A 22703-nucleotide genomic window follows, 5' to 3' on the forward strand; every position below is an offset into this window, starting at 1 on the left:
ATCATCGGCGAACGAAACTCTTCCCCATAAGAATATGCGATTGGAAAACAGAATGATACAACGAACCTTCTGATTGCCTTTTGTCTTCCACGCCATTTTAGTATTTTACTCAAAAATCTCTCAAAACCATGTCCCAGTCCCACGTGTCCTTCTCACAGAAGATACCGACTGGCATTTTCCGTCGTTCTCGCTCGTTCACTCGCACTGTCACTCTCACTCTCACTCACCCACTCCCCTCTCCTATCCTTTCCTCTCTCTTCCATGCTTCCTCCCATCCCCATAAAACTCATCACTTCAGGGACTTTCTGTGAGAGAACTCACATTAACTAATTTTCAAAAAAAAATTTAATTCCTTTTCTCTAAAAGCTCTGATAGTTATATCGTTGCTGATCAACCGTCGATGTCGTTATCTCCAAAGAGCACCAAAAAAATCACTCATCTTTCTTCGTCCTCTTCTCGATCGAAATTATCTGTCAATATCTTCTCTTACAAATCTCACTCAGTCATGGCCATATTCTTTCCTGATATCTCCTCCACTCAATCTCAGGTTTGAAGCGGATCTCTAATTTAACATATGAATTGGTGATTTCGCTTGTGATTGTCTCTCCCTTCTGTGCCAGTGAGGTGGTAAGCTTCTGTAGCTCTCTACCCTCAAATTTTTCTTGAATCCAGTAGATCTCAAGTTAATTTTCCAAAAAAAAAAAAGGGACATTGTTTTTCCTTATTCTAAATTACATATTCAGACAGAGATTCTTGATTCGAGCTATTTTGTTTTGATTCTTCTCTTGTTTTTTTATTTCTCTATGGATTTGCTGGTGGAGATTTAAAGAATTTGTTTGTTGGAAACTGAATTACTGTTCTTTTTAGCTGGAATTTGTAGTTCTTTCTTGCAATAAAGTTTATTAATCTCAGCTAGATTTCTCCACTCTATTCACATAATAGTTTTCTTATGTTAAACTGAAAATTGAGGAGTTTATAGTTTCTAATTATATACATACGCATTTGGCTAATTGACCATACATACATATTATTTTCAACAGTTTCTTTTATACTAAAAGTAGATGATTACACTTTCTACTTATAGTATATTTTTTCCTACTATGACTCCCGAGTTTCAGTTTATTTTTTCTTAGAAAACAAAAATAAATGGTTCAGTTATGGTTGCCTAGAAAAGATAATTGAGATTTTCTGATCACAGCCAGTTTCCTTTCTGTATTGTCTATCTGCATTTCAGGTGCTATTTCTCCGTTTTCTGGTTGAAAAGAGTTTAAAATTTCTGATTTTGTATATCTTTTTTGTATATACAGTTTCTTCTATTGCTATTTTCACTATATAAACTACAGAGAATTAATTGGAAGAATTCTTATACTGTTAGCAGATCCACTGAATTGCTAGGAGAACTTAAGATGGAAACTACTGCAAAAGCCAATGGTCTTGCTCCTGGAATTTCCACGAAAGTCATGGCAGTAGCACATCCCTTAGCAGGAGAACCATCAGATATTGCTGCCAATATCAATTACCTTGCACAATACAGCCCTCGTTTTTCTCCTTTCAAGTTTGATCCAGAGCAAGCATACTATGCAACAGCAGAGAGTGTCCGCGATCGCCTCATACAAGTGAGCCTTCTGAAACCCTAGAGAAGCTCCTTGTTTCAATTATATAATTGGCTCTCAGTTTCTTTCATGTAGGCTGCGTTTGGAATACATACCAACACAGCCATAGATTTATCAATTCTTACATCATGCCTCTTCTATTGAGAATCAGATTGCAGTAGTTATACAACAGTCTGGTTTATCATCATAGAGTCCTTTTTATTCATTGAGATGCCAAATGTATCCGAACATATATTTGGAAATGTCTGAGGGAACTGTTTTCTGTTTTGATTAATGGTGAGGCTTTTGTAGCCTGCGGGGATAAGGGATTTTCCAACCTTAGCCTCCTAAGTCCCTTTGGCGTTGATGTACTTCACTTCCATTATGATTCTGTGGACTTTCTTGTGTTCTAAATTAATAGTGTCAGGAAATGGACTCCTATGAAATTTTTTATGTGCAAAGAGGATCGTGAGAGACGTGGACCCATTTGGGGGTTCACCTCATCTGCCATGTGGGAAATCTCCACAAAAGGATTCTAAGGCATCTGTGTTAACCTGAGTAGTTATTCAGTCTTCACAATAATCAATATCGTAGTTTTTGTATCCCATCAGATGAAACAAATTGCAGGTTGGGGCATTTTTTTGTTATGCCTGCAAGTTATTGCTTAGGTGAAGCCTGGAGCTGCAAAAGTCAGTTTTAGCATTTCTTTGTTCACCTGTACCACATAGGAATTTACCAAGCATATTATAATAGTTCAGTTCTGGGATGAAGTTGTGTTTTTATTCATTATTTACTTCTGCAGCAATGGAATGAAACTTACTTTCATTTTCACAAAGTTGATCCAAAACAAACATACTACCTGTCGATGGAGTATCTTCAAGGCCGTGCTCTAACCAATGCAATTGGGAATTTGGACATTCAAGGTGCATATGCTGATGCTTTGATTAAGTTGGGACGTGAACTCGAGAACATTGCTGAACAGGTATCCATTATTATTTAACTCTTTGCATGGAATAATTGGGTTGTTAAAGAACTTATTTTCTGGGTTCATATATATGCACAGAATTGTTAGGGTTTAGGGTTTAAGCACTAGTTGCTTAAAGCATTACACCCTGTGTATCAAGTTTGGAATACCCAGGCTGCTGCCTCCAGCTAGTATTTATAGGGAAACTAGGGTTTAGGTCAGATAGGGCTAATTACTAGATTGCCCTTCACGGCCTGGGCTAAGATACAAGTAGGATTATATTAGAACATATGAATGGATATTGCCTTAATACCCTTACAAAAATTCCATCAAAGAGATTTTTCAGTTTCTGCTTCATGTTATGATGTTCCCTAATAAGGGTAAAATTTTATACCCAATTAGTTTGTCCCAATCCCATGGGAGTATCTGTGAGAAATTATTGAAAAATTTGGATGATAATGGATATTATTTCCTCGTGTGATGTTTCTTTTTGTGAAAAATCTAAAAGTAAAGTTTCCTTGTATTTGATCACATTTTATTTTTTGGGGTTCTATTTTCTGGGGTGAGCTTGGGTCAGACCTGCATTTGCATGGTTGCATTGCAGTGAGGATACCATCTTTGTATCCATTCATGGATAAATATGATAATAATGTATTTTCATCTTGTTGGGACTTGTTTCCAGAGAGACCATCCGATTTGCTTGTTAATTTAGGTGGTTGCCCTTTTTGAAGGAGAAAGATGCAGCCCTTGGAAATGGTGGTCTAGGGAGGCTTGCATCATGCTTTCTGGACTCCATGGCTACACTAAATTTGCCTGCATGGGGATATGGTTTACGATACAGATATGGACTGTTCAAGCAGAGGATTACCAAGGAGGGCCAAGAAGAAACTGCAGAGGATTGGCTCGAGGTTTGTTTGGATGTAAATTATATTAAGAATTTTCTTTTTTCATTTGTATATTACTTCACACTTTCTGGTGGCAATTGTGCTGAAGTTCAGTCCATGGGAAATTGTGAGGCATGACATCATATATCCTATCAAGTTTTTTGGTCATGTGGAGGTCTCCCCTACTGGATCGTAAGCATCACTGCCTTTGTGCAATTGTTGACAAGAATTTGAACTGTTATGCTACTATCTAGTATCAATATCATCTCTCTTCAATTTTTGGGATAAAAAACACCCATGTCCATGTTCTCTTTTTTGATACTTTTCTTTTAAATGAATGACAGTCGAAAGTGGGTTGGGGGAGAGGTTATTCAAGCCCATTCCAGGGTACAAAACCAAGAACACTATTTGTCTTCGCCTTTGGGAAGCAAAAGCTGGAGCTGAGGATTTCAATCTATTCCAATTTAACGATGGACAATATGAGTCTGCTGCACAGCTTCATTCTATAGCTCAGCAGGTTGGTTACTGTTGGCCTGGTTCAAAGGCTACTAGTACATCCATTTGGTCCCTTTCAGTTATTTGTGTTAATGTTTAGTTGGTAAATATGATGAGAATGGGTTCCAAACTGAGGCATGTGGTGTCAACAGTTACAGGATCTAACTAGTAAGCCAGCTGTTCCTGCAACGAAAGCAAAGTGCATTTTAATCGTCCTGTGTTTATATGGTTATCAATTTCTATCAAAGGCCCCATTCTCCTAAAATTTCTAATGGGAAATTGTTTGCTAAATTCAATAATTTCCCTGTTTAACAGTAATAAGTTTTGAAAGAATTAGTTCCACACCACACATATTTGCATTTAATCATGTATATTTACTTGGTTACATCTATATCAGTCAATGTTCTTATACAATATATCAAAGTTTGGCATTGCAGATTTGTGCAGTTCTATATCCTGGAGATGCTACAGAAAATGGAAAGCTTTTACGGTTAAAGCAACAATTTTTCCTCTGCAGTGCTTCACTTCAGGTATTTTGGTTCTTTCTATTATGTCCCAGCCTTCTCTAACACTATATTCCTGATTTCTTATATCTTCTCTTTGAAATTTTAACCAAAAAGCGAAAGAAAATTCCTGCAAATATTGAGAGATTTTAATTGTTAATTTGACTTTGTAAAGTGTGAACTTAGTTCTGAATATACACCCTGTTCAATATATATTCTGCTTTCAACTCTATATTTTAACCATAAAGTCTGTGCATGATCTCCCAAGGGCATGTCCACACTGTACCTTCACCTAGGTGATATGACACATCTACCATTAGTACAAACTTCACCATCTCAAGATATGTCTGATATGCAATTGACAAATGTTGATGCAGTACAATATGGGCATCATGGTTGAAAAACCAGGTCTTGATCTAAGCAAGTCATTATGTTGAGTCAAAATTTGAGTCTAACCAGGTAGTATGTCAAACTAAGACAAGACCTGTAAAGTTATAAACTTTAATTTGAGTTAGACTGAGTCAAGCTGAATTGCCCTCGAATAATTAACTATGCTTCAGTTGAGTCGGGTAGGGTTATTTTTGTCGTAGAAATATTTAATTTATTGGTCTTTAATGTTTTCTCTGAATTGTATTGCCAAGAAACGTAACTAGAACCTGTTGCCTTGTGACAAAGGTGAAGAAATATGATTCATGATCGTATCCTAAAGTTTTCACCCCCTCAACTGTCCAATATATTTTTTGTCTAATTTTAGTGTTTTAAGAATGGCAAAAGGTTTTATGGACATGCCCCTCTATATGGTGTTTGTGGCCAGCCCACCTAGTTCTTCCATGTGGTAGGATGATGTGGCAATTTAGGCAATGATCTAGATTGGCAATGTGTTAAATTTAGGACTCAAATCAATCATATACCCTCCCTTGCATTGTTATTCACCAGTTTGGCAGTCCAACCATTGGGATGCACCCGCTCAGTAGTCCTGGATAATTTCAGTGTCTTATTGCAACCATCAGGTTGCGAGTTCGAAACATGGTAACAGCCTCTACACAAAGCGGGGGTAAGGCTGCATACATTTGCCCCTCCCAGACCCTGCAGTAGTGGGAGCCTCGTGCACTGGGACGCTCTTTTTTATTATGCCACTAGCCAACTCCATTTGGGTTGTAACCCATTTGAGCAGGGGATCTTTGGTTCTACCAGTTCAAAAAATTTTAACCCCATCCTAACCTGCTACATGGCACAACTATGTGTGCCATTCATAGATACCCTCTGGATGGGCCTGTCGAAAATCATTACTTAATTTGACTCTCCGATAAATCTCGCTTTTGGGGTAGGGAATCAATCAAGGGTTTTCCAATGTTGAAAATGGCTAACATGGAAAACCTAATGACTTCTTCAAAATCCAATTATTTGTAGATGTCAAACCATGAGGTATTCCTTAGTGCAGGTTGAATTCTGTTTACCTTGGCTAAATTCTGTTCACTCCATTTTTTAAATAAATTGAGTTTGAAATCAGTCTTTAAAATCGAACCTGGTTGAACAGAAAAGGTTCTCAGTTCCGGTTTCGGCAGAATCATGGTTTACTGAATTTAAAAATTTTAAAAATTGGGAAAAATCAAGAAAGAAACAAAATAAATAGCAAAAAACAAAAACAAAGACAAAAAAGGGAAAGCACTAAGCAACAAGGCATTCGCTGGTGCAATGGCTACTGCTTACAGATTATAGGGCAGGTTGTGGCTTCAAATTTTTGCATGTGCAATTCAATATTCATTTTTAAACTACGGAAATTTTTTAAATAAACCGAGTGGTTCTTAAAAAGCCAGACAATGTCTGTAAACCACCCAGTTTGATTTCAATTTTCAGTCAAGATGGTTCTATACCTCAACCGAAGGGTCATTCCACTTCTTGCTGGTCCGTTCTAGTTTGAAATAGTGATGAAAATGAAGGGATTTGTTCTTTGAAATAAAATTATACTATGATTAAGGTTTTGTGCACTAACTAGTAAGAATGCACAAGTCCTACAAAGTATCTGTACCAGAAACTTCCAAAGCAATACTTACCAGTAGGTTATTCTTCAGATAATGGTTAAGCCATGAGTTATGGAATTTTTCTTCAATAGACGATAAAAAGGGTTATGGGTTCAATTTCTATCATATAAAATTGTTACTCTTTTCTTGAAATGGTTACAGGACATCATTTTCCGATTTAAGGAGAGGAGAGCTGAAAAAGGCTCATGGCAATGGTCTGAGTTTCCTTCCAAGGTTGCAGTACAACTGAATGATACACATCCAACTCTAGCAATTCCAGAATTGATGCGGCTACTAATGGATGATGAAGAGCTTGGATGGGATGAAGCTTGGGATATAACAACTAGGTGCAGTGATTAGTTCCATCTTCTTTTAAGAGTATAGAGCACTGATTTACTCAGCTGTTTGACACTATGTAATCTTGGAGTTAACTTTCAGCATATTGTGATATTCTTGTTGTTACTGGCCGCTCACAATGTAACAGATGATTTTCGTCTAACAGGACTATTGCTTATACCAATCTCACGGTCCTTCCTGAAGCACTAGAGAAATGGTCACAACCTGTAATGTGGAAACTTCTCCCTCGCCATATGGAGATCATTGGAGAAATAGATAAGCGAGTATAATTCCACCCTTTTGTTATGCATTCCATATCTATAATCATTATATGCTGAATTGAGTGGTGACTTTTCTCTCTTTCAGTTCACGGCCATGATACGTTCCACCCAACCTGATCTTGAGAGTAAGCTCAATAGCATGTGCATCTTGGACAATAATCCCCAGAAGCCAGTTGTGCGGATGGCAAATTTATGTGTGGTGTCCTCACACACGGTAAGACATGCGTCAAAATGTGACATAGGCCATTTTTGTCTCCTCATTATTGCATTTGAAGAAGCGATGTAAATTGTAATACAAACAAAGAGAGTGCTTTCTTGAGAATCAGAGATAGCGCATAACTGGATCAAGTCAACTTAGATCTGATCTCATATCCTATTTACCAGTGAATGGTCCCAATATGGATATGTAAGCTTAATCTTTGCTAAATTTACATAAAAGATACATTGGCACTCTTCTAATCCAGGATCCAGGACCAGATTGGAGTCCAACTAACCGAATTATTAAAACAGATCTGATATTGGGACCCAAGTCCCGATTGGATTGGATAAAAGCGGATTAGGATGGATCCTAGATCTGACCTGCTCCATTCTATGTCCTAATCAAATATTATCAGTCATTTTGAGGTTGCAAACTACCTTTGATGTAATGAAACAACATTTTTCCTAGGCTTCTGGAGATGGTTGATTTGTAAAAGTATGTTCATCATCACATGGTATGAACCATTTCCATAGGCAGTATATAATATATGGCATAAAGTCCTTTATGCTGTCAGTGTCGACAAGCTTGTCGCCATAGTTGGCCTCAGTTCTGCTGTGGCATGATGATGTGGCAATTCCTATCATTGGTTAGACAGACAAAGGTCTGGATAGGCCATCTGTTGAATTTCAGACTGAAATCAATATGCCTCCCATTAATGTCCATACATCCACATGTATGTCCATACACCCCCTCAATAGTCTGTGCACCCTGTCTATAGGTTTGAAATTTTCAATGCTTCAGTTTGACACTTGGCAAACTCCATTTGAGCTGAAACTTGACATGTGAGCAGGGGATTTTGGTTCTACCTGTCCACTAAAGTTGGGCCCCATATGGCCATGCCACATGGCAAAAAAAGGGAGGGCCGTGTAGAAAATGCTCCACTGCCATAGAGGAAACTTTAGCCCTATAATGTATATTACTTTTCATTTTGAAAAGCATTTAATAAATTTCACAAATTTCAATCAAGAACCGGCTCATACTACCAAAACCTGCAACCCCATCGCCAGGGAGAGTGGTCCCTCGAGGCTTTTAGCCTTAGTAGGTCATGTCAAACAATAACCATACATAAACTGTATCATCCACATATCCTTTTTGTGTCTTCTGGTCATTTTACATTCTTCCTGTGTGGGTAAACAGTAGAAATAAAAAGCCTTCTAAGTTTTCTTTCAGCTGGTATTTATTTAAAAATAAATTTCTCTGTAGGTAAATGGAGTGGCAGAGTTACACAGTCAGATCTTAAAATCAGAGTTGTTTGTAGACTATGTTTCTATTTGGCCCACCAAGTTTCAGAATAAAACCAATGGTGTCACTCCTCGCCGATGGCTCCGTTTTTGCAGCCCTGAGTTGAGTAGCATAATCACCAAATGGTTAAAAACTGATATATGGGCTACCAATCTTGACCTTCTTTCAGAGCTTTGCCAGGTATATGGTTAAAATATTCTTCCTATTATATAAATATTTTGCTTTCCCACTTTATCAAATGCTTATTGTAATTACACATTTATTTACTGACCGATGTGTGACAGTTTGCTGACAATGAGGAGTTGCATGTTGAGTGGGCAAGTGCCAAGATGGCTAACAAACAGCGTCTGGCACGGTATGTTTTGCAAGTGACAGGTGTCAGCATTGACCCGAACAGCCTTTTCGACATACAAGTTAAGCGCATCCATGAATATAAGAGACAGCTGATGAACATTCTAGGTGCAATTTATAGATACAAGAAATTAAAGGTATAGAAAGCTCCATTGCGAATAATCATAAACTATCCATCATTATGTATCATTTTTTATGGTCCCTTTCTATGAATAAATTGTTTTTAGAATACGTTATAGTCATCTATATTCTATAAGCAAAAATGAAGGCTCGTAAAACATATCATGCTTTATCGATGTCACTTCTCCATTGGTTCTTATACGTTGGTCTCAATAATCTAATATGAAATGGATTATCCAGCCTTCAACTTCCCCCTGGCACCCGGAAGGTGCGTTAGGCAACGCATCAAGCTCAACTTAGATGGTTTCTCCACATGTAGGCTTAGGTCTTTCTTTAAGATAATAGTTCAGGAGGCCCTATGGCTTAGGAGACCCATGAGGTTGAAGATTTGCACTCTTACATAAAGTCTTGGTTTGGCTTAATTGCAGGGTTTTCAGACCTTGGTAATGGAGGGAGATTCTACCATAGTCATTAGCTGGCACATCTTTGGCATTTCCCCTTTTCATTTTTGAGGCCCTTGCCATTCAATGAGCACCTTGTTCTCATGAATGCCTGGAACAGAAGACTCTCTTGTAGATGACCTAACCAAGCAAGGAGTCCATGTTGCCTGTCTGGTCTTTTATGGAGATGTTCATCTTCCTGTCTGTCTCTATTTGTGTAGCCCTTGATAACTCTTTGCATTCCCAGTAGTTTCTTCTTCTTTTTCTTAATAAATTTTGTTATTCAAAGAATGAGAAAAATGACCGGCAGAGATATGCACCAATTAGTTGCTTTCCGGATGATCACACTAAGTACTTAGATGGCTGAAGTAATTTGGCTGAATTGGTCTTTGACATAACAGAAAAAGTACGATGTATTGTGTATCTGTGTTCCCTTATTTGTAGACAATTTACCACCGTTCAGATGCCCAAGGCAATAGATTCTCTATAAAACAGTTTGGTTTTTTATATTTCATATTCAGTAATTTATTCTTCATTGATTCAATGTGTAGTTCCGAAATTTTAATATTATCTTTTAGCCTATTTGAAACTTGAAACTATAAAAAACTTTGAATCTACTTCATGAGATCCACTTTATCTTAAATAGATGCTTTTCAGTAATTTAATGTCCACTGATTCCTTGCGTTGTTCCTAAATTTTATTACAATATTTATCTTTCAGCCTATTTGAAACTTGAAACCATAAAAAGCTTCAGATCTACTTCCTGCGGATTATTTTGTCTTAAAAAGATGCTTATGCCGGTGCTTTCTATTAGGAGAAAAATAATTTTATCTAGTTAGCACTAGATTGATATGTTTTTTTTTATTTTTTGTTTCTAATTATGATATTAACCTGCAAATGCCTCTTTTGAACTTTTAAAAATGAGTTTGTATATAAACACAGAACTGAAGATTAATTTGCATTTACATCACTTGAAAATTCCAATTCTCACTTCTGAGGCATCTTTCATTGAGCATATTTTGGGTGGATGTAACTAAGATGCTTATGTTGGAACTGATCTTTTACAGGAGATGAACCCTGAAGAAAGGAAGAAAACAACTCCACGTACTATCATGATTGGGGGCAAAGCATTTGCAACATATTCAAATGCCAAAACAATTGTGAAGCTGGTGAATGATGTCGGTGATGTTGTCAACACTGATCCTGAAGTCAATGACTATTTAAAGGTAGAAATATCTAATATTGCATTTCTAGGAATTAATGTAGGATTGACTTTCTTTCGTATTAGAATTTCCATTCTTTCCAATTTCTACAATCATTTGCCGGTGACCCTTGCTCTCTTTTACACGCAAAGGTGGATAAATATTTTCTGTTACAGAGGTGTCAACCTCTTCTATTCATGATGGATGAGGTCACTTCATCAAATTTTGAGAACTCCGTATATCTGCCTTTTTGTAGTTAACTCATTGGGCCACCTGTTCCCCAAAATTTCCAACTAATGGATGCAAGTGGACTGCTCCAATTTAAAGAACGGGCTGAAATGAATTAGCATGCTTCACTATAAATTTCACACTTGAAGGAGGTTCACAGTAATTCAAAGTTGCAATTATTATGTCAGTCATTCCTCTGAGCTTAGAGGACCATTTTTTAATTCCCATAAAAAAAAAGATGCTGACATTCATGGGTCAAATATTAAAATCCTGGAACAATTTCTCAGGATATAAGTCGTCCATCCGCACTGATCATTATTTGATGTAATATAATTTACCATTCCTACAATCAGGTTGATGTTCTTCTAATTCTTGTGAACTTTCAGGTTGTTTTTGTTCCAAATTACAATGTATCTGTGGGGGAAGTGCTAATCCCAGGAAGTGAGCTGTCACAGCACATCAGCACAGCAGGCATGGAGGCAAGTGGCACAAGCAATATGAAATTCGCCCTCAATGGTTGCCTCATAATTGGAACACTGGATGGAGCCAATGTGGAAATCAGAGAAGAAATTGGGGAAGAGAATTTCTTCCTTTTTGGTGCCAAAGCAGACGAAGTCCCCAGGCTGCGCAAGGAGCGAGAAAATGGACTGGTAATATGCTGTAATTTGCTACTGGAAATATACAATCCTTATCACCTGCAATTGACTGGGGTCATTGTGTTCATACTATGTTAAAAGACTTTCCTATTGACTCAATTCATTTAAATATTAAAGAAGGCAGTCACTGAGATGCAATCCAACTCAGACCTCCTCTTAGTCTGTCATAGTGTCCATTTACAGAAGTATATTTTTTTTCCCTGAAATATTTAGCAGTCCTTTGGTTGCCACACGGTACTTACATTTTGTGGTGCCTGCATCCTTTGCCATGGGTTGTAGGAGGAACATTACTGCACATTAATCAGGATATATTTTGGTACATAGGCCAATAATTAGTGGAATTTGATGATTGTGCACACCCTTCATGAAAGTAAAATTAGGGTGCTGCTTAGTGCTTCATGATTGTCACTCTAATCCTTACAGTGCTGGCAATAGACGATTAGGCTGTTATTTTTGTGTTTTCAGAAACATTTGCATTCATGTACTACTTTATCACTAAAATCAAGTAGAGGCACCAGTTCATACATGTCAGTATAAAAGCAGGACACATCGTCAATGCATTCTGGAGACTTTGTTTTCATGATCTGACCTTAGTCGTTGCTGATTGTGTAGTTTAAGCCAGATCCACGGTTTGAAGAGGCAAAGAAATTTATAAGGAGTGGCGCATTTGGAAGCTATGACTATAACCCACTCCTAGAGTCTTTGGAGGGTAACAGTGGGTATGGGTGTGGTGATTATTTTCTCGTCGGTCATGACTTCCCAAGCTATATGGAAGCTCAGGCAAAGGTGGATGAAGCTTACAAGTAAGGAAAACATATACCTTTTTTTTCTACTTTCTTGTGGTGGATTCATCGTTGTGTGTGTGTGTGTGTGCCTTCACTACGACTATCCTCTTGGACTATGCATTGGTATCTTGTGGGAGTTTATACTATTGAATCTTTTGATAAAATTCAAGTCTTGCCACGGCTAAAAGTGAACCATTTGTCCAGTTCACCTTGGGCTTCCATAAACTTTAGGTCAATATTTCCAGTCAAGTTGCAAGCATGATGAAGTAATGATGATGAGCATTTGATGCTCACTCCACTTTCTCTCTTTCTTCCAATGTCTTTCTCAAGCAACTACTCTTTTTTTCAAATGCACTCTTTCCAAGGTGTTTCCAAATGGTATATTTCAACAGCTCTTTTTTCTTTTTCCTATGTATGTGAACCATGGAGAGTTGATAATTTGTATTTTTGGAACTTGTGAGTGTGCCATGGGGAGCCTCATTGTGAGTTTGAGGTCCTCTAGTGGTGAGTGAGTCGCACACTTGGGTGAGTGATTCCCCCAGAGACTCCAGAGTAAAGTGGTCCTTTCTGACCCTTGTTATCCTGTATTTTTCTTTATTTTCTAGTTTATTTTGAATCCTCCCATTTTCAGTTGCATCAAAGGTTGGACCTGGTGAGGCTTGGACTGGCCTAGAATGTTCCAGCCCTAAGGGACCGATTGGTAATGTGTATGGAACACAATTAACCATACCTTTTGTTTCCAGTCATCATATTGCCTAACTTACCGGAAATTGGAAGATGAAATTCTTGATGATTTGGAGGCGGGGTTTATTTTATATATTTTCTGTAGAGTTCTGAGGATTCTGTCAGTTTACAATGCATTCTTTATGCTATACATGCTCTTTTCTAAACCACCTGGTTCATAAAAACTGCTTCAATTCTATCGTTCTCAATGCTTTATATGTTGTTTTAACAAAATTATTCAGACTCTTTTTTTTTTTTGCATGTAGCAGCCAAGAATGGTTCTACACATTTAACGAATCACAATTTCCATTTTCTCCACATGTTTTGTCCCAACAGAGATCTGCCATGAAAGCCATTTTCTCACTTCTTTCTTTTTTCCTCTTTTTTTTTTTTGGGGGGGGGGGGTTGTTGGGCAGAATAAGCTGGGGTTGGGCAATGCCACCAGAATATTAAGATGAGAAGTGAAGTACACTCTGGGTATACAGCTGATGTGGAAAAGGAAAACATAACACTGTTAATACTCATAAATGGTCTGGATTTTTCTAAGCCAACTGTAATATGGAGAAAATTCTGTTACTGTAGGATTCAATTCCCACAGTGACAAACTCATTCTCATTCTCATTATTTTACTGAGAAAAGTTGCAAAAAATTGAAAGCTTCGGTGGCATGTGATTATGTCAATCTTCTTATCCTTGGGAAGACGTAACTACAGAACACTGTTTTATAACATGCTGTGTATGCGTAGAGAAAACAAATTTCAGGTCATGAAGTTTGAAATTTCTCTCTCTCTCTCTCTCTCTCTCTCTCTCCATCTTCTTCTTCTTCTACTCCTTGTTTTGACTACTTAGCTTACCAGGCCATTTTAATGGGTACCTAATTACCCAGAGGACCACACCTTGAGTAATGGATTCAGGGCCTCTAGTAGATACACGCATAATATTAAATCTTGTTTTGGCAGGCCATTTCGGCCTGACTGAACGCTGGTTTTTTTTCTGCAAGATTTTGGTTGGTCATTTCGGTGGATTTTGGGCCAAATTAAGGCCTAAAAATTCTTGGAAACCCTATTTTAGGTTATATAAATACATGTAAATGTTCAAATTGAAACAATAGTCACCCAAAGTGTTGTTTTGGATTTGCACACTTGATTGGGTAGTATACGGTCGAATCCTAATGTATTATTAGTTCATTACACATTGTTTAACTACTAGAGAACATAATAAGCAATTTAAACAATTAAATCATATAAACATAAAGTCACTCATAAGTCATAATATTAAGTGCATAATTTGGATGACATCAATATACTCTCCTAATTACTACGCCGTCCAAGATCGATCCCACTCATAGTCCGATGGAGCGGACGAGCATTGTCCTCTGACTGTAGGACATATGAATGCCACGTCATAGTCTGGGAGAAGAAACCAGTATAGTCCTCTACAATTGCCATGTAAATTGCATCATCGGCATACTGACGGTAACCTATCCTAGGATATGGGTCACCAAACTATAAAAAACTACCCACTAATCCACTGTGATATGATGCCTATAGGAGCATGTACGGGTACGGCTGGTGGGTTGGTTAGGAGAAGATGCCGTCTACAAAATACGATCCACTATATCCCTGTGAGTGGGAGTCGTACTCAAAACTGGGAATGGATGCAAAAGATATATGCTCCCTCACCCCAGTGAACTGCCCATATGGAGGTGAATGTGATGAACTATACTACTGCTCTCTCTGTTAAAAGATGGGGCACGCCAATGTCCACTTGATCTGTTGTCCTTGTCGCCAATACTCAATCCACCAACAAAGCTAGATAAGGTATCAATGTCCATAAGATCAGGACGGAACTGGGAATGAGGCCCTCTCGAGTAACCCTTACTTGTGGCCGGTGTGGGGACACGTGCATCATGGTCTATATCATGTGTGGCATGATCAAACTGTCTCCAGAAACCACCTTACACTGATGAAATGGAACTTCTAGAGAGCTCCCGATCGAAATTTTGACCGAGACTGACGAAATGTGGCCTTTTTATAACTGGGGTTGAAATTTTGGCAAGATGTTACAAACAGTCGAAATTTCGACATCTCGCCAAATTTCGACCGAAATATTGTAATTTTTCAATTCGATGTTGCATTTCGTTTCGGTAGGACCGAAATCTTAGAAATTTCGTCGAGATTTTAAACTATGGATACACAGAAGATTATGGGTTATTTATTCTGCCTTCCATATCATCTAACAGGGGTTTTGAACTCGAACCTGATCATCTGATTACCCAGTGGACCTGTACTGATTACTAGGTTTGGTCCATTGTAAGATATCCAAGAAATGTACAATTACTTGATAAGTAACTAATTTCCAAAGGCAAAACAGTTGGTTGTTTTTTTAGTGTTTTTTTTCCCCCTTTATTTTATTCCCCCAGTTCAGTTGGGGACTCATGATAATATTTTCTGGAGATAGCCAGGTAGGTTCCTCCCCCCTGGGTGGTGTATCATTGTCATTGACAACCGCACATAGCCTTGCTTCACTGTTTGGAGTTGGCTACATACTGTTCTACTGTTATTGGGGCCTGTATCTACATTATGAGGTGAATCATGAAGTTCATGTTATAATCCCAACAGACTATTGGCCTTTACTTCATCTATTTTGATCATTTGATACCTTAAAACCATGTCAGTCAACTGTCCTCATCTTCTCACCTGTCTGTTGTTCCCCTAGATTCCCACAAATTCATCTATTTATGATTCTATCCTCTCTAATCTTGCCTCTCATGCATCCCAAAATCCACGTCATGGCTACAGCGTTCAGCTCCAAGTTCCAACTTCCAACTGCCTTTTCTGCAACCCTAATCCAACAAATCCTTTCACCAGCACACAATGTTCCCAAGGATATGATTGCAGTAGGCAGCAACCAACCACCAGTGATGGAAAACAACAGAACCGTGATCCAACCTCTTCCCCACGTCTGTACTTCTTGTCTTCTCCATTGTCCAGATATTATATGGTTACTGCTACAGCTGGAACCATTTACTAACTGCTGTGAGATTCACCTGTCATTAATTGGTTCAACTTGACCATTATGTGTGAAATAGTATCCAAGCATTCACTCTATGGGCCTCGATTCCCACCTGCAGCTCTCCTTTTACCCATCAAAGTTGAAATATTCCTGATGTGTAGGGAATGTACCATCACCCAACACCACCAGAGCTCTTTTTTTTTTTTTCCCTCCCTCTTTTTCACGAGGGATTTATGTGGTTGTGCTACTAATCCATGCTAGTTCTAGGTTTTCTCTCTCCATGCCATTAAAATGTAGGTACTGGAGCAATCAAGTGTGAGTGTAGGAGAATAATTCTGGTTTTGGCAGAGAAAAGGAAGAATCAACACAAAAGAAAGAGGTGGAAAGAGGAAAACTAGGATGACGAAAGTGATTCTTAATTTAAGGGCACACAAATGCACTAACAATGCATACCAGACATGCCATACCAGGAGGATTGAAAAGCGATGGAACATTAGAATATTGCTCTCCACATTCTAAAAACAGAACCCTTGAAACAAAACTTTTCCATTCAAAAGTTGGAATTCTAGAATTTGGAAATGATTTGTTGCTTGAGATGGAGATATCCAATTTTTTATTTCTCATCTAATATCATTTGTAGGCCAAAGAAGTTCTCGACGGTTTAATTTCCTGACCCAAGCTTGCCCAAGATTTTTGGTGGAGGATCTTTTAATCTGCTTTAGACTTAATTGATTTACTACGGAACCTGTTTAGTTTCATGTATATCTTCTTAACCCAATCACCATCTTCCAGGGACAAGAAGAAATGGCTCAGAATGTCAATACTTAGCACTGCTGGAAGTGGTAAATTCAGCAGTGACCGGACAATCGCACAGTATGCAAAGGATATTTGGAACATAGAGGAGTGCCCTGTACCATAATTCTTACTTGAGACTCTGATGCGGCTGCAATTGTATATCGTTAGGTTTATCATTTATTTGCAAATAATGAAATTTAAATGTCAAGCTAAACTGTTGTTTGGAATGTTTATAAAGGCTGCAGACTACATATAAGAATTGATTTTCTTGTAAAACGGAATGGTTGTACCGCTTGGAATTTTTTTTTTAAGGAACCTGCAAAGCTACCAGTAGCTGGGGTCACATTAGACATCATGTGTACATCTATCTGCCACAGAACTGTTAGCAATGCATACTCTTAAGGACATAGATGATCTGTTAGGAACCTGGACTGTCGATGGGGTAGGAAGCAACCCTTGGCCACGACCCTGGGATCGGCCTCGCCTTCTACCCGTGCCTGAAATTTTGATAGGGAGGAGAAGAAGCCTGTGTCCAGGTTTGGGAAGTGATGGTAAGTTCAAAGAGAGGAGATAAGAGAGAGGATAAGAAGAGAAGAGAGAAGAGTGGAGACGAGTTAGATGAGAAATGTGAAAATATTCTTCATATCCTCTTCATCGTTCAGTCACCTTGGATAAATACATATGGTTAATTAGTTTAGAAAACTAACTACAGTAACAACTAATCACATCTTCCATAACTACATTCCCACCAACTGCTTCCACGTACACCACGCAACCGACATCATAACATGATCAGACTTGACATGAAAAAGATTTACTCTCTGGTCTTCCAAATCAAACTTCATCTCCAACCCTTGGTATCGCGTGGATCTTGTAGCGATGACCATTCAATCTTTATAGTTGTGGGGTGATTTATTTCTTTTGTTCCTGCTTATGTTGAAGCTATATATGAGAATCCCATCCCCATCAATTGTTGTGCAAAATTACATTTACGGTCCCATGGGAATATGCAGAAAATGATGAGCCATAGACGAGGCCTGAATGCTAAAATTTGTTCTGTTGCTACTAACCACAGAAACCCATTGTAGTTTAGATTTCAGTTTTGTACAGTATTTGGTGTGGCTTTGAAATGATCTACATATTATCTGTTTTGTCCAAGCCCATAAGAGTCTCTTCACACTCTCAAGTACCCATGCCAAGAGCATTGTTGGTTAGATCTCTATCATGCAATTCCTTGAAGTTTTCTCTCTACTGTTGAAAGAAGAATTGCAAGACATCGTGCCACTACTCCTCTTCTTTTGGTTTCCATGACATTTTATCCATGAAGAACATAACTTTTCTTCTTCTTGTTGCTCCAACAACCACTAAAATGCCGATGCTTTCCCAAATGTATTAGAAACCTTCAATTAATGTGACTCTACTGCTGGCTAGGCAAAAAGAGTCTATTGGTATCGAAGGCGAGAGCATCTGTTAAATTATTTATCCCACATGTGTTCCCCTATGGATAGTCTGTCGTGTTAGAGCTCATGTATGATATATATATTGTTTCCTCCCTTTTTTACAATGTCGGCCTTTTAGAGGAAGCTGTTCCAACATGGTATCAGAGCAAACAAGGGTCACGGTATCGAGTCCCCCTAGGAGCGGACGTCTATTGAATTATTTATCCATCCGTGTGCCCCTTTGAATAGTCGGTCATGTTAAAGCTCATGTATGATATACATATTGTTTCTTCTCTTTCTTACAATGCCGGCCTTTTAGTGGAAGCGGTTCGAATATGGTATCAGAGCAGCCACTGATGATTAACCCAAAGATCCCAAGAAATTCCTGCTTCTAGACATTACATCCCTTCTCATGCTGCTATTAGATGTATCTCTTTTTTTTGATGCGTAGTAAACCCTTCTAATGTTGCTATTAGATAGTTAGATGTATCTCTTTTTTATGATGCGTAGTAAAACTTAGAATTAAAATAAGAAAGAGAGAACATTATCTACATGCATTCTAAGCTAATCTATTCTACACCTATTGGCTAAAGAGTGAGATACTGAAACATAGAAACGAGGTAGCTTAAGAGGATTGTTGGTTGGATCTCTCTATCATGCAACTACTTGAAGTTTTGTCTCTCCTGTTGAAAGACAATTGCAAGACCTCTTGCCGCTACTACTACCCTCTTGGCTTCCCTGAGGTTTTATCAATGAAAGAACACAACTTTTCTTCTTGTTTCTCCTACAACCACTAATAGGCTGAAGTTTTCCAAAATGTATTAGAAATCTTCAATCAATTAACCTCCAAAATGTATCAGAAACCTTCAGTCAATGTGATTCTGCTGCTGGTTGAGCGATTGTTGTACTATTTAACTCCAAATTTCATTGTGCCTTCGTGAATTTACAACAGATACTGGACGAACTATTCAGGGGTTAACCCTAGGATCCCAAGAAAGGTGGCCATATGACTTGTTCCGTCTTCTTTTGGATATTTCATCGTTTTAATGTTGTTGCCATTAAGTGCATCTGCTCGGAAGCCCCAATCTAATAAGGCTGCGTGCCCAGGGCAGCAGGGCCGTACGAAGGTGGGCTGCTGATGGAGGACAGGGAAACGGAGACGGAGACTCCCAGGGGGTATTTCAACGATTTTTCATTAACCAGAGAAGAAATAGAAATTTACAATTTTCAGAAATCAAAATCAGAAGAAATGGAAATTTACATTTTCTAAGAAATCAAAATCAGAAGTTTTTGGATAATCGAAAATTTTAGTAATTTAAGAAAAGGGTATAAGACCAGGAAAATAATTAAATTTCCCACAATACCCTCCTCCATTCGTATAAAATCTTCCAGGTAAAAATTAATAGGGCAATGTCATTCATGCGACTGGTATTTTTTCAAAATTTTACCTTTTTTCCGAATTTTTCTTGAATACTCTTTTTTCAAATTCTCTAAATGTAAATACTTTTTTTGCAAACTAATTAAAGTTCGTACCAGTCGACTAGTTTTTACTAACCCTGTAACAACACAGGAACCAAGAACAATTCAAATTTTCAATTGGATTTGTAAACTACCAAGCTGAACAGAAGAATTCTGAAAAACTACTTTAAGAAGGCTTCCAGAGTAGCCTTAGAAGTGTTATAGAACGCCACAATGTACCAGTCTTAAAGAAAATGTGCAACAGCAGACAGCCCACAATATTCAGGTACGCTATCAAAGAGTTGAGAAAGCTCAAAATATGCAAACCAGTCTAGCAACATCTCTACTACTGACTTACCTAACACTGATTCAACATATAATTAAACAGCTTCTTACGACGAAGGTGATGGAGACCTTGACCTTGACCTTGACCTTGACCTTGATACAGATCTAGATCTTGATTCTGAGCTCATACTGCGTCTTCTAGAATGTCTTCTTGAATAGCTCTTCTTCCTGGGTGAGGCACTACGGGAGACACTCTTCCTTGAGCTCTTACGAGCAGGGGACACACTACGAGAGTAGCTTCTCCTAGAGCTCCTGGGCCTTGGTGGTGAGACACTGCGTGAGTAGCTCCTCCTTGAGCTTCTCCTCCTCAGCTTGGGTGACATACTTCGGGAATAGCTTCTCCTTGAGCTCCTCCTTGGTGGTGACACACTCCTAGAGACTGATCGATCATGCCGCCTTCTGTAGTAGGGTGACACAGAGCGGTCATCTGGAGAATAAGATCGGTGTCTCCGATAGTATGACCTTGAGTAATACGGTGAGTACGAGCGTTCCCGTCTGCCAACAGGTGATCTGCTGTAGGGGGAACAAGATCGTGATGGAGACCTGTGCCGACGGTAGTATGGAGAGTATGATCTTCTCCGGCTGCTGTGAGGAGAGTATGACCTGCGCCGGCTGTAGTAAGGAGAGTATGATCTCTCCCGATCCCTCTCAGACGAATAACGAGGGGAACTGTAACGGCTCCTACGGTAAGGTGAGTAGCTTGGTGATCGCCGGTGCACTGCATCATTTGAAGAAAAAAGGTAAAATATGACCTAGGGTTCATATCAGCTTATGTAAAGTGAATTGCAAAGAACTTCTAGAATAGTGGCGTGTGTGTGTGTGTGAAGAGAGACAGAGAGAGAGAGAGAGAGTACCACGGATAGTTCTCACTCCGAGATACTTTCCTGGGGTCGGGGTTCGACCTTTTCTCCTCCTTGCCTGAAGTCAAAAAATAGCATATGAGATCATTGAATTCGAGATTCACAGCAAACCAGCGAAGAAGAAAATAAGAAGCATATGATTAGTGTGATATTCAAATGAAGAGTACAACTAGGAATGTTCAAGAAAAAGAGAGAAATGCAGGGCATACAACCCTCTCATTATATAGTCTGATATTTGCTTGATGAGTTTGATTTGATTGTTAAAGTTGTGGTAAGGCTTTTGGAGTTTGGTGAAGAGCTGCTACACACAGCCACCCTGCTGCCAAAACACTTCAGGCGACAAAGAGCAAACATACTCAAAACACAGAGGAACATTCAAATTTATCAATATTTCCGATCTAATTGTATCTAACTCCAGGAGCGACCAGTGACTCAATTAAATGACAGCAACTAATACCATATGATATAAAATTATATTTATTTACCTTCTCCACTGTAATGACCCGACCTTCAAGAACTGATCGATTCAGATACTTGACGCAGCGATCAGCATCCTGAAGGGTTGCCATGGTCACAAAACCAAAGCCACGAGACTCCCTTGTCCATGGATCAGCCACAAGGTGAACATCAATCACCTGCAAAAAACCAAAGACCTTAGTATTTACAACAAACCAACCCCACCCCCCCTAAAAAAAAAAACCATAAATCACAGATATGTGACAACGTGAGAAAATAAGAGTAAAACAGTAGGATGCAAAAACAAATGGATCACACATAAAATTGATCGTGAGCCGATCAATAACCTTAAATCCTTCATCTTATACAAAAAAAAAACCTTCGCATCCACTAAAAAATTGGAAATCTAGCAACACACTACAACAACTTACAGATACCTCTCCTTCAGAGGAAAAATGCTTCTCAAGCTCTTTCTTCGTAATGCGAGGTGACAAACCAGTCACATAGAGATTGTTCCCAGGATTTTCCACATCAGTTGAATCATTGCTTCTGCAGGCAATTGCACAACACACAAAAAGATATGCTTTGTTAGCATTGTCAACACATGTCTGGGACAACTTATGTGGTAAGATGATGCATAGGGATAACATCGTGTAGGCTTACCTTGACCGGCTTCTTGACTTCGACCTTGACAATGACCTTGAAACAGACCTACTGTGCCGCCCATATGGAGATCGAGAGCGGGAAGACCTGGGGAATTCAAGAGAATGTTCACAGAAAATTAAAATATATAATACAAATATCACTCTGAAGAATGGAAAACATTTACACGGACACTATCATCTTGATTCTATAATCATGCACATAATAAACACAAAATCTACATAAAGAAACGGAAAGGAGACACACCTTGAACGTCTCGAATATGACATCTGGAACAACACAATGAAACAATTTCAGTAAGTAAAACCATCTGACATATTGCAATCAACAAGCATACAACACAACACAGTTTCTATGAAACAATTTCAGTTACTAAAACCATCTGACGGAATGCAATCAGCAAGCATACAACACAACACAGTTTCTTCAAGTCAAGTAGCATGACAGAGCAAGAGCCAAATACCCTATAGCTATATCATTACTGAAAACATCCAATTCTTAAGGTCTCATCAAGTAAACCAACAATTCCAAGAAAGTAAACAAATGACCACCCCTGGGTATTTTCAAGCTCTTTTACCAGAACAGGGTACC

At 38.5% G+C, this 22703-nt stretch overlaps 1 protein-coding gene and 1 pseudogene across 6 annotated transcripts; one reads left to right on the plus strand and one right to left on the minus strand.

Annotated features, from left to right (window-relative positions):
• Window positions 1–456: 456 nt before the first annotated feature.
• The window catches only part of LOC122658378, a 32659-nt pseudogene continuing 10412 nt past the window's right edge, over window positions 457–22703 (plus strand).
• LOC122658379 (serine/arginine-rich splicing factor SR45a) lies at window positions 20166–22396 on the minus strand. 6 transcript variants are annotated; one of them, XM_043853310.1, is made up of 7 exons: window positions 22359–22396; window positions 22113–22199; window positions 21887–21998; window positions 21479–21628; window positions 20988–21051; window positions 20737–20851; window positions 20166–20676 (listed from the first exon to the last, which is right to left on the minus strand). In XM_043853310.1, exons 1-7 carry the CDS (start codon window positions 22379–22381, stop codon window positions 20181–20183), a joined length of 1047 nt encoding a protein of 348 aa, XP_043709245.1. In that variant the 5' UTR covers window positions 22382–22396; the 3' UTR covers window positions 20166–20180. The 6 variants fall into 6 exon arrangements, 4 of the variants coding, with proteins under 4 accessions (XP_043709245.1, XP_043709244.1, XP_043709243.1 ...); XM_043853309.1 differs by having other exon boundaries at window positions 20166–20684; window positions 20715–20851; XM_043853308.1 differs by having other exon boundaries at window positions 20166–20851.

The sequence above is a fragment of the Telopea speciosissima genome, chromosome 4 (assembly GCF_018873765.1).
Source record: "Telopea speciosissima isolate NSW1024214 ecotype Mountain lineage chromosome 4, Tspe_v1, whole genome shotgun sequence".
In the NCBI taxonomy this organism is placed as follows: domain Eukaryota; kingdom Viridiplantae; phylum Streptophyta; class Magnoliopsida; order Proteales; family Proteaceae; genus Telopea; species Telopea speciosissima.

Coding starts and splice junctions, on each gene's coding strand:
- LOC122658379 (XM_043853308.1), bottom strand. CDS start 22,381: ATGTCATATTCGAGACGTTCAAG. Junction 22,200..22,358: donor TCATATTCGAGACGTTCAAG/GTGTGTCTCCTT, acceptor TGAATTCCCCAG/GTCTTCCCGCTCTCGATCTC. Junction 20,852..20,987: donor CGGAGTGAGAACTATCCGTG/GTACTCTCTCTC, acceptor CAAATGATGCAG/TGCACCGGCGATCACCAAGC.